Source organism: Salvelinus fontinalis, chromosome 1 (genome assembly GCF_029448725.1).
Source record: "Salvelinus fontinalis isolate EN_2023a chromosome 1, ASM2944872v1, whole genome shotgun sequence".
Taxonomy (NCBI): Eukaryota; Metazoa; Chordata; class Actinopteri; order Salmoniformes; family Salmonidae; genus Salvelinus; species Salvelinus fontinalis.
The window spans coordinates 94,660,445-94,677,121 of record NC_074665.1 but is presented as its reverse complement, the minus strand read 5'-3'; the positions used below and the strand labels follow the sequence as shown (position 1 = coordinate 94,677,121).

The 16,677-nt window shown below is 42.1% G+C and overlaps 1 protein-coding gene across 1 annotated transcript; it reads right to left on the bottom strand.

The window, feature by feature from the left end:
• Window positions 1–6,028: 6,028 nt before the first annotated feature.
• On the bottom strand, window positions 6,029–15,137 carry LOC129861888 (kelch domain-containing protein 1-like). The gene is made up of 13 exons (XM_055933104.1): window positions 15,027–15,137; window positions 14,774–14,844; window positions 12,508–12,625; window positions 12,216–12,328; window positions 11,504–11,588; window positions 11,331–11,414; window positions 10,334–10,414; window positions 10,075–10,133; window positions 9,834–9,943; window positions 9,629–9,701; window positions 9,274–9,373; window positions 9,124–9,176; window positions 6,029–8,674 (listed from the first exon to the last, which is right to left on the bottom strand). The coding sequence occupies exons 1-13, from the start codon at window positions 15,135–15,137 to the stop codon at window positions 8,554–8,556; spliced, it is 1,179 nt and encodes a 392-aa protein (XP_055789079.1). The 3' UTR covers window positions 6,029–8,553.
• Between the last annotated feature and the right edge of the window lie 1,540 nt (window positions 15,138–16,677).

The window sequence follows — 16,677 nt, the reverse complement described above, 5'->3', positions numbered from 1 at the left end:
GCCCCCGTCGATAACACCCCCCACCCCAAAACATATTCCCGCCCCCCTCGATAACACCCCCCACCCCAAAACATATTCCCGCCCCCCTCGATAACACCCCCACCCCAAAACATATTCCCGCCCCCCTCGATAACACCCCCACCCCAAAACATATTCAAACCCCCGTCGATAACACCCGCACCCCAAAACATATTCAAACCCCCGTCGATAACACCCCCACCCCAAAACATATTCAAACCCCCGTCGATAACACCCCCCACCCCAAAACATATTCCCGCCCCCCTCGATAACACCCCCACCCCAAAACATATTCCCGCCCCCCTCGATAACACCCCCACCCCAAAACATATTCAAACCCCCGTCGATAACACCCCCACCCCAAAACATTTTCCCGCCCCCCTCGATAACAACCCCACCCCAAAACATATTCCCGCCACCGTCGATAACACCCCCCACCCCAAAACATTTTCCCACCCCCGTCGATAACAACCCCACCCCAAAACATATTCCCGCCACCGTCGATAACACCCCCCACCCCAAAACATATTCCCGCCACCGTCGATAACACCCCCCACCCCAAAACATATTCCCGCCCCCCTCGATAACAACCCCACCCCAAAACATTTTCCCACCCCCGTCGATAACAACCCCACCCCAAAACATTTTCCCACCCCCGTCGATAACACCCCCATCCCAAAACATATTCCCGCCCCCCTCGATAACACCCCCACCCCAAAACATGTCCCACCCCCCTCGATAACACCCCCACCCCAAAACATGTCCCATCCCCCTCGATAACACCCCCACCCCAAAACATGTCCCATCCCCTCGATAACACCCCCACCCCAAAACATAATTCCGCTGCCGTGGTCATGTGTAACATGATTCAGTTCAATCGTATTTTGAAACACAACGGAAGGCAAATGTTTTAAATCTTGTTTGTTATTGTAGGTGACCCTAAGATAGAATTACTGTCTGGCTGCATCTCTGTTACTGTAGGTGACCCTAAGATAGAATTACTGTCTGGCTGCAACAGGTTCAGAGACAAAGGATGCATCCCTATGTAGTGCAGTGCTATTGACCCAGGGCCCATTCTCTATGTAGTGCATTACTTTTGGCATAGGGCTCTGGTCAAAAGTAGTGCACTATAAATGGTGTATGGTGACATTTGGGACTCAGTAAAAGCTTGTGGATATACTTCAACACTGTTTCACATCAGTAATAACACATGTCTGGGTCAAAATGTGGCCATTTGTTGTGCTCATTTTGTAGTCTGTTGAATTATACAACCCTGAGAAGATGTCTGGGAAAACTTGTAGTTTCTCCTTTCTTAACAACGCATGTGATTTTCATTAGATGTAAAAGAGAAACTGAAACATAATAGTGTATTATTATTGGGGACATTTTTATTTAATTTAATTTAATTTACACATTATATTTTGATATAAAAATGTCTGATGTATAATTTAGTTTTGCTGGTGGTAATTTGTGTTACTTATGAAATCTTACTGAGGGATGAGAAATGTTCCATACATTTGACACATATTAGTATTTCAAGTTTTGTTCATTCAAACAGAACATGTTTCTCTGATGAATGCATGTTAAAGCACAGTGATACAATTGATTAAAAAACATGTTTAATAGAAAAAACAATACAAGATTAACTGAAATATATATATATCAAGTTTAATAGATGTACAAAACAAGTTTAATAGATGAATAAAACAAGTTTAATATGTATATAAAACAAGTTTAATATATACTGTATATAAAACAAGATTAACAGATATATACAAAAAGTTTAATAGATATACAAAACAAGTTTAATATATATATAAAACAAGATTAACAGATACATAAAAAAGTGTAACAGATATATAAAAAGTGTAACAGATATATAAAACAAGTTTAATAGATATATAAAACTAGTTTAACAGATATATAAAACAAGTTTAATAGATATATAAAACTAGTTTAACAGATGTATAAAACAATGTAGTTTGACACATGGTTCTCTGTATTTCTATCTCAGAGGATTTTCCTGAGCAAAGCACTAGATGGTGCCTGTTTACCTCTCTTGCTCTGTGTGTGTGTGTGCGTGCGTGTGTGGGAGTGTATCGTGTGTGTGTGTACCTGTGTGAGTGTGGTGCGTTTGATGCTGTGGGGATAGGGGCTGGATGCAGGGAGACTGGAGTAGGACGGATGTGTGTGTGCTTCTCTGGCCTTGACTGCTTCCCTGTGTGTGAATAACAGACACCACTGTCTACTCCCACACACACACACACACTCACTCACTCACTCACTCACTCACTCACTCACTCACTCACTCACACACACACACTCACACACACACACACACACACACAATATCACATTTCTTTGGATTATTGATACTGATGTTTTGTTCTGTCTTGGAGAGATGTGAGATTTTAGTTATGTTTTGCCTGCATTGTTTTAAACGAGTGGTATTGTTTATCTAGTCAGAGGTCAGAGGGGGCTGAGGGGAGCTATATGCCATGTTGGTCATATTAACAGTACTATTGTCATCAATGTTGTAGCCGGGCCAGAGGTCAAATAGCAACTAGAATGGGTAGAAAAATTGTGTGACTTGCTTCGAAGAATATTTTCAGAAAGTTTAGAAATTGATATTACTATTTTTGAAAACTGTTGGCTAGTTGTAAGTAATGACAGTATTACAGCAGTGGGATACTAGCCTTTAGTGATACCCTATATATACAAAAGTATGTGGACACCCCTTCAAATTTGTGGATTCTGTTTTTTCAGCGACACCCGTTACTGACAGGTGTATACAATCGAGCACACAGCCATGCAATCCCCATCGACAAACGTTGGCAGTAGAATGGCCTTACTGAAGAGCTCAGTGACTTTCAATGTGGCACCATCAATGGATGCACACCTTTCCAACAAGTCAGTTTGTCCAATTTCTGCCCTGCTAGACCTGCCCCGGCCAACTGTAAGGGCTGTTATTGTGAAGTGGAAACATCAAGGAGCAACAACGGCTCAGCCGTGAAGTGGTAGGCCACACAAGCTCATAGAACGGGACCGGCGAGTGCTGAAGTGCGTAGCGTGAAAAAATCGTCTTTCCTCAGTTGCAACACTCACTACCGAGTTCCAAACTGCATTTGGAAGCAACGTCAGCACAATAACGTGTTCGTCGGGAGCTTCATGAAATGTGTTTCCACGGCCTAGCAGCCACACACAAGCCTAAGATCACCATGCGCAATGCCAAGCATCGGCTGGAGTGATGTAAAGCTCGCCGTCAAGGGGACTCTGGAGCAGTGGAAACGCATTCTCTGGAGCGACGGATCACACTTCACCATCTGGCAGTCCAATGGACGGATCTGGGTTTGACAGATGCCAGGAGAATGCTACCTGCCCGAATGCATAGTGCCAACTGTAAGGTTTGATGGAGGAGGAACAATGGTCTGGGGCTGTTTTTCATGGTTCAGGCCCCATAGTTCCAGTGAAGGGAAATCTTAATACAATGACCTTCTAGATGATTCTGTGCTTTCAACTTTGTGGCAACAGTTTGGGGAAGGCCCTTTCCTGTGTCAACATGATAAAAATGCCCCTGTGCACAAAGCGAGGTCCATACAGAAGTGGTTTGTCGAGATCAATGTGGAAGAACTTGACTGGCCTACACAGAGCCCTGACCTTAACCACATCGAACACCTTTGGGATGAATTAGAACACCGACTGTGAGCCAGGCCTAATCAGCCAACATCAGTGCCCAACCTCACTAATGCTCTTGTGGCGGAATGGAAGAAAGTCCCCACAAAATGTTCCAACATCTAGTGGAAAGCCTTCTCAGAAGAGTGGAGGCTGTTAAAGCAGAAAAGGGGGGATCAACTTCATATTAAAGTCCAGCAGTAACAATACCGTCGGGTCTGGACTGTCATTAAATGTGAAGACTGTTATTTATCAAATCAATTCTCTATGTGTAATTATTATTACGTGATTAAACTATTTATGCAAACTTTAATTAACTAGGAAGTCGGGGCACCACGGGAACATCTTCTTTAAAGAGTGTCAATTTCCCGAATATAACTCTTCAGATTTTCATATCTTATCAAAACAGTCGCTTATTAATGAATTGTTATTATTACCTCATCAGTTTTTCATTACTGAACGTCACAAACCCTTGGATATCTTCACAAACTCTAGCCTAAATCATGACTCAGCGATATACAAATTTGCTTAATTATTTATTTACTAACTAACTAAATAATCACACAGAATTACATAACAAAAAAACAGTCGATATTATTTACTACATGATACAAAGAAAAAATCCCTAGTGGACGAAGCCGAGATGACGGCTTGGTAGACAAAGGAAAGGGGTGGGAACTGAGAAAGAGCGGGAAAGACTAAATGGATTCACTACACACAGTGGATAATTGTACTCATGGTCATGCTAATACTTTGCATATGAACGGCCGCTCATTCTGAAAGAAATTGCAATGTACATATTTACGCTTGTATGTCATTGTTGTCTCTCTGTTGAAATCACTCCTGTAGAGTTCATCAGAGTCGCTGGTTAACTTTCCCAGAAGTCACAGTGTCTTTCGTGGTTTTAGGTGGTTAGAATGGATAGTTCAGAGTACCATTCGAAAATGTTCTCATAGAATATATGCTTCGGCAATGTTCGGTATTCTCGTCCTAGACTTACGTAATTTCTAGCTGCAGACTAGTAATTATACATCTAAGATTTGCTCTTATTCTGTAGTGATCGATATTCTCAGAGTTTAGCCATTTCCAGCCGTGTAGCCAAAACTACAGCTGTATGGCCTAATGGTCTATAGAATTATAACCATTCCAGCGTGGGGAATCTGTCCCGGCGTTCCCCCGACTTAATGTATATTTTGTAGGAAGTGGGTTATATACTCTGCGGAAAAAGGGGCAGTTTTATGACGTCTGATGTAATGTCTGGGCTCACCGGGGTGTGGCCACTGACTAGATAAAACTTTTTAACTAAACAAATATCTCATTTAGAAGGCCAACATGACATTACATCGTCTCACAAATAGTTTCATATCCAATCATATCCTCCAATTTTGGGGAATAGGAGTTGAACAAAGAGAAGCTCTTCGTTCCATAGGTTTATTTCCCCTCTCTTTCTGCATGACCAGGGGGAGAGAGTCTCTGCCAGGAATTCAGGACCTGTCGTAAAGGCATATAACTTGTGGTGGGAGAGAGAGAGTGAGAGAGAGGGGGGAGCCACGATATACACTCCAAAGGGCCACGTCGTGACAATACTCATTGTTCTCTCAAGTCCACCAGTAACAATGCTCACTGTTCTCTCAGGTATTTTTAGCTGATGTCAGCTCAGATTCTGTCCAACTTTTTCAGAGAGGCCAAAATGTCTCGACAACAGTATTGTGAATGGTCTGTATATATCTTTATTCCACCTGAGTTTTTATTTCAGGACACATTCATGCATAGCATATACAATAATCTGTAAAACATTGACATATGTACAAATAAATCAAGTCAACAAAATGGAGGTAGATCCCTGTCCACAGATATTCAAGGTGCTGGCACTGGCAGGAAAGCAGCTTGGGAACCAAAACACATATTTGCCTAACCCTAACCCTAACCCTAACCCTAGCTCTAGCCCTAGCCCTAACCCTAGCCCTAACCCTAACCCTAACCCTAGCCCTAACCCCTAACCCTAGCTCTAGCCCTAACCCCTAACCCTAGCTCTAGCCCTAACCCTAACCCTAACCCCTAGCCCTATCCCTAGCTCTAGCCCTAGCCCTAACCCTAACCCTAACCCTAGCCCTAGCCCTAGCTCTAGCCCTAACCCTAGCCCTAGCCCTAGCCCTAGCCCTAGCCCTAACCCTAGCCCTAACCCTAACCCTAACCCTAGCCCTAACCCTAACCCTAACCCTAGCCCTAACCCTAGCCCTAACCCTAACCCTAACCCTAGCCCTAGCCCTAGCCCTAACCCTAGCCCTAGCCCTAGCGCTAGACCTAGCCCTAACCCTAGCCCTAACCCTAGCCCCTAACCTGAACCCTAATCCTAACCCTAATCCTAACCCTAGCCCTAACCCTAACCCTAGCCCTAGGCATAGAAAACGACACACCTGAAGAGACAACTGATCTCACTGAAATACTTACATTTTTGTTTTTTCATTTTGCAAGATTAAAATGAGTATTTAATCAAGGTCGGTCATTGACTATTGAAGTGTGTGGTTTTATACACGGTATAATACGTGAATAAATGTTTTGCAGGGCCCACATAACCCACATTGTCCCCACATAACCTGTAAATATAGACATACTCTGCATTATCACTGTACTGCAGCCTCTAATGGTCTGCATTATCTCTTTACTGCAGCCTCTGCGGTTCTGTATTATCACCTTACTGCAGACTCTACCGTACTGCATTATCACCTTACTACAGACTCTACTGCTTTGCATTATCTCTTTACTGCAGCCTCTACTGATCTGTATTATCTCTTTACTGCAGCCTCTACTGATCTGTATTATCTCTTTACTGCGGCCTCTACTGTTCTGCATTATCACTTTACTGCAGCCTCTACTGTTCTGCATTATCACCTTACTACAGACTTTACTGCTTTGCATTATCTGTTTACTGTAGCCTCTACTGATCTGTATTATCTCTTTACTGCAGCCTCTACTGTTCTGCATTATCTGTTTACTGCAGCCTCTACTGTTCTGTATTATCACTTTACTGCAGCCTCTACTGATCTGTATTATCTCTTTACTGCAGCCTCTACTGATCTGCATTATCTGTTTACTGCAGCCTCTACTGTTCTGTATTATCACTTTACTGCAGCCTCTACTGATCTGTATTATCTCTTTACTGCAGCCTCTACTGTTCTGTATTATCTCTTTACTGCAGCCTCTAATGGTCTGCATTATCTCTTTACTGCAGCCTCTACTGATCTGTATTATCTCTTTACTGCAGCCTCTACTGATCTGTATTATCACCTTACTGCAGCCTCTACTGTTCTGCATTATCACCTTACTGCAGCCTCTACTGATCTGTATTATCACCTTACTGCAGCCTCTACTGCTCTGCATTATCACCTTACTACAGACTCTACTGTTCTGTATTATCTCTTTACTGCAGCCTCTACTGTTCTGTATTATCTCTTTACTGCAGCCTCTACTGTTCTGTATTATCTCTTTACTGCAGCCTCTACTGTTCTGTATTATCTCTTTACTGCAGCCTCTACTGTTCTGCATTATCACCTTACTACAGACTCTACTGCTTTGCATTATCTGTTTACTGCAGCCTCTAGTGATCTGTATTATCTCTTTACTGCAGCCTCTACTGTTCTGTATTATCTCTTTACTGCAGCCTCTACTGATCTGTATTATCTCTTTACTGCAGCCTCTACTGATCTGTATTATCTCTTTACTGCAGCCTCTACTGATCTGTATTATCTCTTTACTGCAGCCTCTACTGTTCTGTATTATCTCTTTTACTGCAGCCTCTACTGTTGAATAACATCCCTCTGAAATAATCTTCATTAGATTTTAAAATACAGTGCCTTCGGAAATTATTTTGTTACATTACAGCCTTATTCTAAAATGTATTTAAACAATAATAAACACAATACCCCATAATGACAAAGCGAAAACATAAAAAATAAAAAATCATTGCAAATATATTACAAATAAAAAACAGATATACCTATTTACATAACTATTCAGACCTTTTGCTATGATACTCAAAATTGAGCTCTGGTGCATCCTGTTTCCATTGATCGTCCTTGAGATGTTTCTACAACTTGATTGGAGTCCACCTGTAGTAAATTAAATCGATTGGACATGATTTGGAAAGGCACACACCTGTCTATATAAGGTCCCACAGTTGACAGTGCATGTCAGAGCAAAAACCAAGCCATGAGGTCGAAGAAATTGTCAGTAGAACTCAGAGAAAGGATTGTGTTGAGGCACATCTGGGGAACGGTACCAAAACATTTCTGCAGCATTGAAGGTTCCCAAGAACACAGTGGCCTCCATCAATCTTAAATGGAAGAAGTTTGGAACCACCAAGACTCTTCCTAGAGCTGTCCACCCGGCCAACCTAAGCAATCGGAGGGAAAGGGTCTTGGTTAGGGAGGTGACCAAGAACCCGATGGTCAATCTGACAGAGCTCTAGAGTTCCTCTGTGGAGATGAGAGAACCTTCCAGAAGGACAACCCTCTCTGCAGCCCTCTACCAATCAGGCCTTTATGGTTGAGTGGCCAGACTGAAGCCCCTCCTTAGAATTACCCAAGACGACTCGAGACTGTAATCGCTTCCAAAAGTACTTCAACATAGTACTGACTAAAGGGTCTGAATACTTACGTAAATGTGATATTTCAATAAAAAAATGTTTTTATAAATTTGCTAAAATTTCAAAAAAACTATTTTTGCTTTGTCATTATGGGGTTTTGTGTGTAGATTGATGAGGGGAAAAAAACGATTTAATCCATTTTAGAATAGGGCTGTAACGTAACAAAATCAGGGAAAAGTCAAGGTGTCTGAATACTTTCTGAATGCACAATATATGCATTATATATTCCTGGACGTTCTCCTCTGTACAGCTTCCAGTAGTTTCCGGGGCAGATACGGAAGCTGGATTTGAAGCATCTTACAGTTATTCAGATTCTTTGCTATGCAGTCCACACATATCCTGTAAGACAAAACAACATGTTTAAAGTGGAAATCAGCAGCTGCTACATACAGTTTTGGACATATTAATGAATGATATTTACCCATTGCTTCTTGGAGACTATAACTTATAAATGCATCATGAGCTTAGTTCAACTGTCGTACCCCATCAGAACCCGGATTATAATCGTGTTTTACTCCAATGTCTTGTAAACAAAGTGAATTTAAACAAACCATATAGCCTCAGAATATGGTTCAAACTATAATGTTGATATGATGGATGGTCAGTCCTTCCATTCATGTCGATACGTTTGAGTGGTTTCTCCCTCTCCAGCCCCATACCAAAACAGGGCCAGGGGAAAACACTGTGTTATTGTTTCGACAACTGATTTCTACTTTAATTAAGGGACGATGAAAATGGACATTACATGTAACGTAAATAAAATCTGTGATTATTATGAGAAAGTTTACCGAAAGAGAGGATAAGGCTGGGTCTGGAAAACAAGTGCATCATTGCTGTGGCCCTGAAAACATGTGAAAACAAACACTTAGTTGTAGGTGTCACTGATTGTACATTAAGCAGGGCTACTGTGATGATCTGGCTGAAGGCTATCGTCATACCGTCAAATTCTCATACGTTCCTCCTAGGAGGACGTAGTCACAACTACCCCCAAACACAACCACGTCAGAGTCCTTGGCTTGGCTTGCTGTGTGCCACAACCTGCAGGGGGGAAAGTCAATGAAATGGGGGATTTCATCAAAGTACAGAGAATGTGCACTCTGTTTAATCATTGTACATTTTAGGCTAAATTTCTCTTCACTCCTTGATCTGCACATACAGACTTCAGATTGAGATGGAAATGGAATGCATTCTGATTGAACCTTTATTTTATCAGGGAGTCATACCAGTCATACCAGTTTAATCAGATTAGGAACTAGATTTAACATGATGCTAAACTGTCAGCTAGGATACTACCTTGGTTTGTTGTTGTTTGGATGGTCCAACTCCCTCCATGTCTTTGTGTCAACGTCTAAAACCCATCCATCGCCTACAGAAACATAACACATACAAGAAAGGAAGAACTCCATGGAACAGAAAGGTTTTCTAGGAGGGTCAAATTGTTGAGTAACAGCCGAGTAAGGATTTCATCCAACTGGGACTAAATGGGTAAATGACTTACTCATTGGTTTGCAGTCCACATTCAGTCCACCAAATAGAAACAAAGTGTTATCAGATACTGCAGTGAGACTGTGCCACGACCTTCCCCCTGGCACAGTGGATGTTGGCACTCTGGACAAGACATTTGGAGGGAACAGTTAAAAAAGTCTTTAAAAAACAAACACACACCAAAGCTGTTATTATGATAAACACTAGACTGTTTTAAAGATGAGCATTTGAAAGAGTGAAATATAAATACCTACATTTCAGACCATATCCATGATTCTAGATCTAGACAATGAATGTCACTTGGTGTGGTTCCCTAAAGGGAAGGGTAGAAGGAAGGGCAAACCACTGAACATTCCAAAACAGGTCAACACACTTGAGTCAAGTATTAAACTAGACTGTACAGTAAGCACTGTGATCCCATTCACCTTAGCAATGTTTTGGGGTTTTTTCTGTGTCTCTGCATCAATGCAATACAAAGCTTGAGGAGGAGTTCAACTCAACAGGTGTACTCACCAGTACTCTGCCCCCGTAGACATACCCTTTATGACCAAGTGTTGCACCTGCATGGGCAGCTCTGGGGGCAGGAGCACGACCCTGTAGTCAGAAAGAGCTACTTACAGTACAGGTACAAAATGACAAACTGTTATTTGGCTGCAAATAACTAATTAGTGCATGTATAACCAGCACCATTGTGCTAGATTAGCATATAGCGCTGCCTCACTGAACTTGTCTCTGACTGGGCTTGAATCAGGGTCCTCTACCTCTCCTCTAACTGGGCTTGAATCAGGGTCCTCTACCTCTCCTCTGACTGGACTTGAATCAGTGTCCTCTACCTCTCCTCTGACTGGGCTTGAACCAAAGTCCTCTACCTCTCTAACTGGGCTTGAACCAAAGTCCTCTACCTCTCCTCTGACTGGGCTTGAATCAGGTTCCTCTACCTCTCCTCTAACTGGGCTTGAACCAAAGTCCTCTACCTCTCCTCTAACTGAGCTTGAATCAGGTTCCTCTACCTCTCCTCTAACTGGGCTTGAATCAGGTTCCTCTACCTCTCCTCTGACTGGGCTTGAATCAGGTTCCTCTACCTCTCCTCTGACTGGGCTTGAATCAGGTTCCTCTACCTCTCCTCTGACTGAGCTTGAATCAGGTTCCTCTACCTCTCCTCTGACTGGGCTTGAATCAGGGTCCTCTACCTCTCCTCTAACTGAGCTTGAATCAGGTTCCTCTACCTCTCCTCTGACTGGGCTTGAATCAGGTTCCTCTACCTCTCCTCTGACTGGGCTTGAATCAGGGTCCTCTACCTCTCCTCTGACTGGGCTTGAACCAGAGTCCTCTACATCACCAAAACATGTGACCACCAGCTTGACTTGAGCTATACAACAGGTACCGATTGGATAGCTCCATCAGCAACATTTCAAGCTCACTGTGGAGTAAGGTTACGGTCCGTTCTTAACTCTGCTCCACATGGTGAAGTTATGTTGTGATGTAAACATACAGTGTGTGTCTGTCTTACAGAGGTCTGTGGTTCCCTCCAGCTGGCTAGTGTTGTCTCAAAAACATGGACTTCATTGTTCCATCCCCAACCAACGTTCTGCTCCTACAGAACACACAATACAACACATTGAAAATAGTGGTTGTAAATTCATACGTTTTGGACACAATCATAAACAAAAAGCAAAAATGTACCAATGATGCCGTGTCCACGATGAAGCTTTTGTCATCCGTGATGTCATCAAGTGTCTTGTGACCATATCCACCAAAGTAGGTGACCCTACAGAATGGAACATTCTCAAAGTAGGTGACCCTACAGAATGGAAGATTCTCAAATAGGTGACCCTACAGAATGGAATATTCTCAAAATAGGTGTCCCTACAGAATGGAACATTCTCAAAGTAGGTGACCCTACAGAATGGAAGATTCTCAAAGTAGGTGACCCTACAGAATGGAATATTCTCAAAATAGGTGTCCCTACAGAATGGAACATTCTCAAAATAGGTGACCCTACAGAATAGAAGATTCTTAATTGGGAAAAATTACAAGATTCTCCCAAAGACAAAACAATCAACATGGGAAACGGCCCGCACTTGTGTTTAAGATTTAGTTGGTCCAGGCTATTTTTACAACACCACCAATAGTAGCCTTTAAAGGGATACTGCGAGATTCTGTCAATCAAGCTGTTTTATATATTATTATTATTTAATTGTTTTGTAGTCTGGTGCTACTGTACCTGTAGACTTCCATGTCACTGCACTGAGGCTAGCTAGCATTGGCTAATTGCTAATTGCCAGAATCTCACAGTATCCCCGTAAATGTGTCATTTGAACCCTGACTATCTTCCTGTTTGTAGCAATACTGCAATGGGCATTGACGTTGCGTTCTAATATTATATGTCACTGACCTGTTGTTGAAAACCCAGCAGCACAGCTTATCTCTGGGTGAAGGAGGAGAGCCCCTCTCAGCTTTCACTTTCTTCCATATGTAGTCCCGATCCAGGAAGTTGACACGGTAAAGCTGCAAGCACACATCTTTTCAGAATGTAATACACGTGTCTCTGAAGCTAGAGGTTGAACCCATCTGAACTGTCCCGTAAACAACGGAAGCCTTAATAATGATTAAGAAGCTTTTTGGTGATTTTTCAGGAAAATATTTGCATATCAGGGGGCACTACAGTTTCCGTTGAGCTAGCTCACCTGATTGGTCTGTCCCGTGTCATCATATCCCCCGAATATGTACATGTGGCCATTTAGAAAGCAGCTGCAGGTGCCTGACATGGGGGGTGGGACCTCTCCTGACATTTGACACATTTCCCTTCAGAAGATAAAATTAATCAACCAACTATGAACACACACAGCATTAAGTTCCAAGCAACATGGCAAAGTCTTAATGCACATTTAGCTTGGGGGTAGACGTCACATGCTGGGTTCAAACTGAACATAAGACCAGTGCAGCATTATAGACTACTGTAGACCAGCGCTATGAACCAGTCTTGCACTAAAGACTACTATAGACCACTATAGACCAGTCTAGCACTATAGACCACTATAGACCAGTCTAATACTATAGACCAGTCTAATAGTATAGAATACTATAGACCAGTCTAGCACTATAGACCACTATAGAACAGTCTAATACTATTGAATACTATAGACCAGTCTAGCACTATAGACCTCTATAGACCAGTCTAATATTATAGACCAGTCTAGCACTATAGACCAGTCTTGCACTACAGACCACTATAGACCAGGCTAGCACTATAGACCTCTATAGACCAGTCTAATATTATAAACCAGTCTTGCACTACAGACCAATATAGACCAGGCTAGCACTATAGACCTCTATAGACCAGTCTAATATTATAGACCAGTCTAGCACTATAGACCAGTCTAACATTATAGACCAGTCTAGCACTATAAACCAGTCTTGCACTACAGACCACTATAGACCAGGCTAGCACTATATCTTGTATATGTTGATAAGCAACTGCTTGCTAAGGATACGGCTAGGGTTAGGTTCCATGTGTAATTCTGTGTTGTTGTTTGTGTCGCACTGCTTTGCCTTATCTTGGCCAGGTCGCAGTTATAAATGAGAACTTGTTCTCAACTAGTCTACCTGGTTAAATAAAGGTGAAATAAATAAATAAATGAAAAGGTTAAGAATAAGGGTACGGGTTAAGTTTAGGGTTAGGATAAGGGTTAGGGTTTGGGCTAGAGTTAGGATAAAGGTTAGGATAAGGGTTAGGGTTTGGTCCTAGGGTTAGGATATAGGTTAGGGTTTGGGCTAGGGTTAGGATAAAGGTTAGGGTTTGGGCTAGAGTTAGGATAAAGGTTAGGATAAGGGTTAGGGTTTGGTCCTAGGGTTAGGATATAGGTTAGGATAAGGATTAGGGTTTGGGCTAGGGTTAGAATAAAGGTTAGGATAAGGGTTAGGGTTTGGGCTAGGGTTAGGATAAAGGTTAGGGTTTGGGCTAGGGTTAGGATAAAGGTTAGGGTTTGGGCTAGAGTTAGGGTTTGGGCTAGGGTTAGGATAAAGGTTAGGGTTTGGGTTAGGGGTTAGGATAAAGGTTAGGGTTTGGGCTAGGGTTAGGAAAAAGGTTAGGATAAGGGTTAGGGTTTGGGCTAGGGTTAGGATAAAGGTTATGGTTTGGGCTAGAGTTAGGGTTAGGGTTTGGGCTAGGGTTAGGGTTAGGATAAAGGTTAGGATACGGGTTAGGGTTTGGGTTAGGGTTAGGATAAAGGTTAGGATACAGGTTAGGGTTTGGGTTAGGGTTAGGATAAAGGTTAGGGTTTGGGCTAGGGTTAGGGTTAGGGTTTGGGCTAGGGTTAGGATAAAGGTTAGGGTTTGGACTAGAGTTAGGATAAAGGTTAGGATAAAGGTTACGGTTTGGGCTAGGGTTAGGATAAAGGTTAGGGTTTGGGCAAGAGTTAGGATAAAGGTTAGGGTTTGGGCTAGAGTTAGGGTTAGGGTTTGGGCTAGTGTTAGGGTTAGGATAAAGGTTAGGCTTTGGACTAGAGTTAGAGTTTGGGCTAGGGTTAGGATAAAGGTTAGGATAAAGGTTAGGCTTTGGGCTAGAGTTAGGGTTAGGGTTTGGGCTAGGGTTAGGGTTAGGATAAAGGTTAGGCTTTGGACTAGAGTTAGGGTTTGGGCTAGGGTTAGGATACAGGTTAGGATAAAGGTTAGGGTTTGGGCTAGAGTTAGAATAAAGGTTAGGGTTTGAGCTAGAGTTAGGATAAAGGTTAGGATAAAGGTTAGGGTTTGGGCTAGAGTTAGGATAATGGTTAGGGTTAGGGTTCGTATATAGTTATTTGAAATGTTACTGGTATTGTGTAGAGCATCTACAGAAGGAATATCCAGATACAGTGTTAATCCCAAACTATTTCTCCATTCATATTCTTTACAATGTGTTATATACAGCCCATATGCACAAACACCTTGTTAGAATTACATTGATATTCTTACCATACACCTCTTTCTAAGTCATACAACCAGATTTCCTCACTGGGTAGGAAAACTTCCCTCTCAGCGGTTGACTGCAGAACAAAAAAAAGGTTCCTCCATTACTATTGAAAAAACACGAATATAGGCTCTCAGCAGCATGTATGTTATACAGTATATGTGAATGCTCAACATCAATTCATAACAACACCATCAATTAGGAATGCTTTCAAGATAATTGCAGGAAGGGAATTTACAAATCATGTTTGAGGCTTACCATGTAGCCTCCCCAAACATGCAGAGTATTTCCCTCTACTACAGCTGTGTGGCCACTTCGCTCAAGGGCAATAAGTTCCACACAGTGTTGTTTCTCAACTGCAGATTCCATAGTTTCTAGAAAAGTTCTTAGAAAGTGAAAACACAAAGAAAAGGAGAGAAAGAAATGTACAAAGATCTCCACGCCAGGACTTTTATTTTCTCTGCCAGGACTTTTGTTTCTCTGACCCAAATCTGTTTAAAATCTTTAATTTTTCATAGGCCCAAGCTGCTCATTTTGACTACAGACTTTGGCAGCGAATAGAATGTGTAGGGGCTGGTTGTTTTTAAGTAGCTGTTTCTGAGACGCTCCAACCTCTAGGAAAAAAGCCAAGTTGTTCTTGCCCTGACAGCGTTTGTTGTCACGGAAGGTCAAAGGTCATGTCATCTTGTCACCAGACCATTACTCCCTCTGACGACGCCCCCTTACCTGGTAAATGCCACAACACTTACCGAATACCTCTCCTCTGCCTGTTCCACTGTTCTTATACCTCTCCTCTGCCTGTTCCACTGTCCTTATACCTCTCCCTATGAGCAGTTTGTTTTCCTGTGCTTAGCGGTGTGTGCTTGTTTATGCAACAGGGCAGCTCGTCCCTTCACTTCACTCATATGTAATTCTGAGGGTAGAACATATCATGTGTCATGTTTGAAATAGCCTGCTTGGACCAGCCTGGTCGTGCAATAGTTCACATTCTGTTACACTTCACGTATCAAGTGATGTGAAACGAAACGTGAGCCAGCAGTCTGTATTATGATTGGATGGAAACAACCACCCCCCATCTATCCTCACAGAATACATACATTGACTGATTGATATCTCATTGACTGATTGATATTTGACTGATTGATATTTTATGTTTGGAAAAATAACGTTCCCAATGTAAACGGCCTATTTCTCAGGCCCAGATACTAGAATATGCATATAATTGACGGATTAGGATAGGAAACACTCTAAAGTTTCCAAAACTGTCAAAATATTGTCTGTGAGTATAACAGAACTGATTTTGCAGGCAAAAACCTGAGGAATTCCAACCCGGAAGTGGCTCTTTTTTTGAAAAATCCCTGTTCCATTGCCTGCCTATCCTCCATTTAAAGGGATATAAACCAGATTCCTTTTCCAATGGCTTCCATCGGTTGTGAACAGGCTTTAGACATAGTTTCAAGCTTTTATTCTGAAAAATGAGCGAGATTTATCAAAACGCGTCAGTGAATGGCCAGGTGTCCTTTGATTAGTTCATGCGTGCGAAAGTTGTTGCTCGACATTTTCTTTATCTCTAGTATTGATAGTTTACCGTCCGGGTGAAATATGATCGATTAATGATGTTAAAAACAACCTGAGGATTGATTATAAAAAACGTTTGACTATTTGGAATTTTCGCCTTCCCTTCATGACTGCTGGATCCTGTTGATTTCTGAACATAACGCACCAACCAAATGGAGGTTTTTGGATATAAAAATAATATTTATCGAACAAAAGGAACATTTATTGTGTAACTGGGAGTCTCGTGAGTGCAAACATCAGAAGATCATCAAAGGTAAGCGATTCATTTAATTGCTTTTCAGACTTTCGTGACCATTCTACATTGCGTCTAGCTGTTCGTAATGTTTTGTCT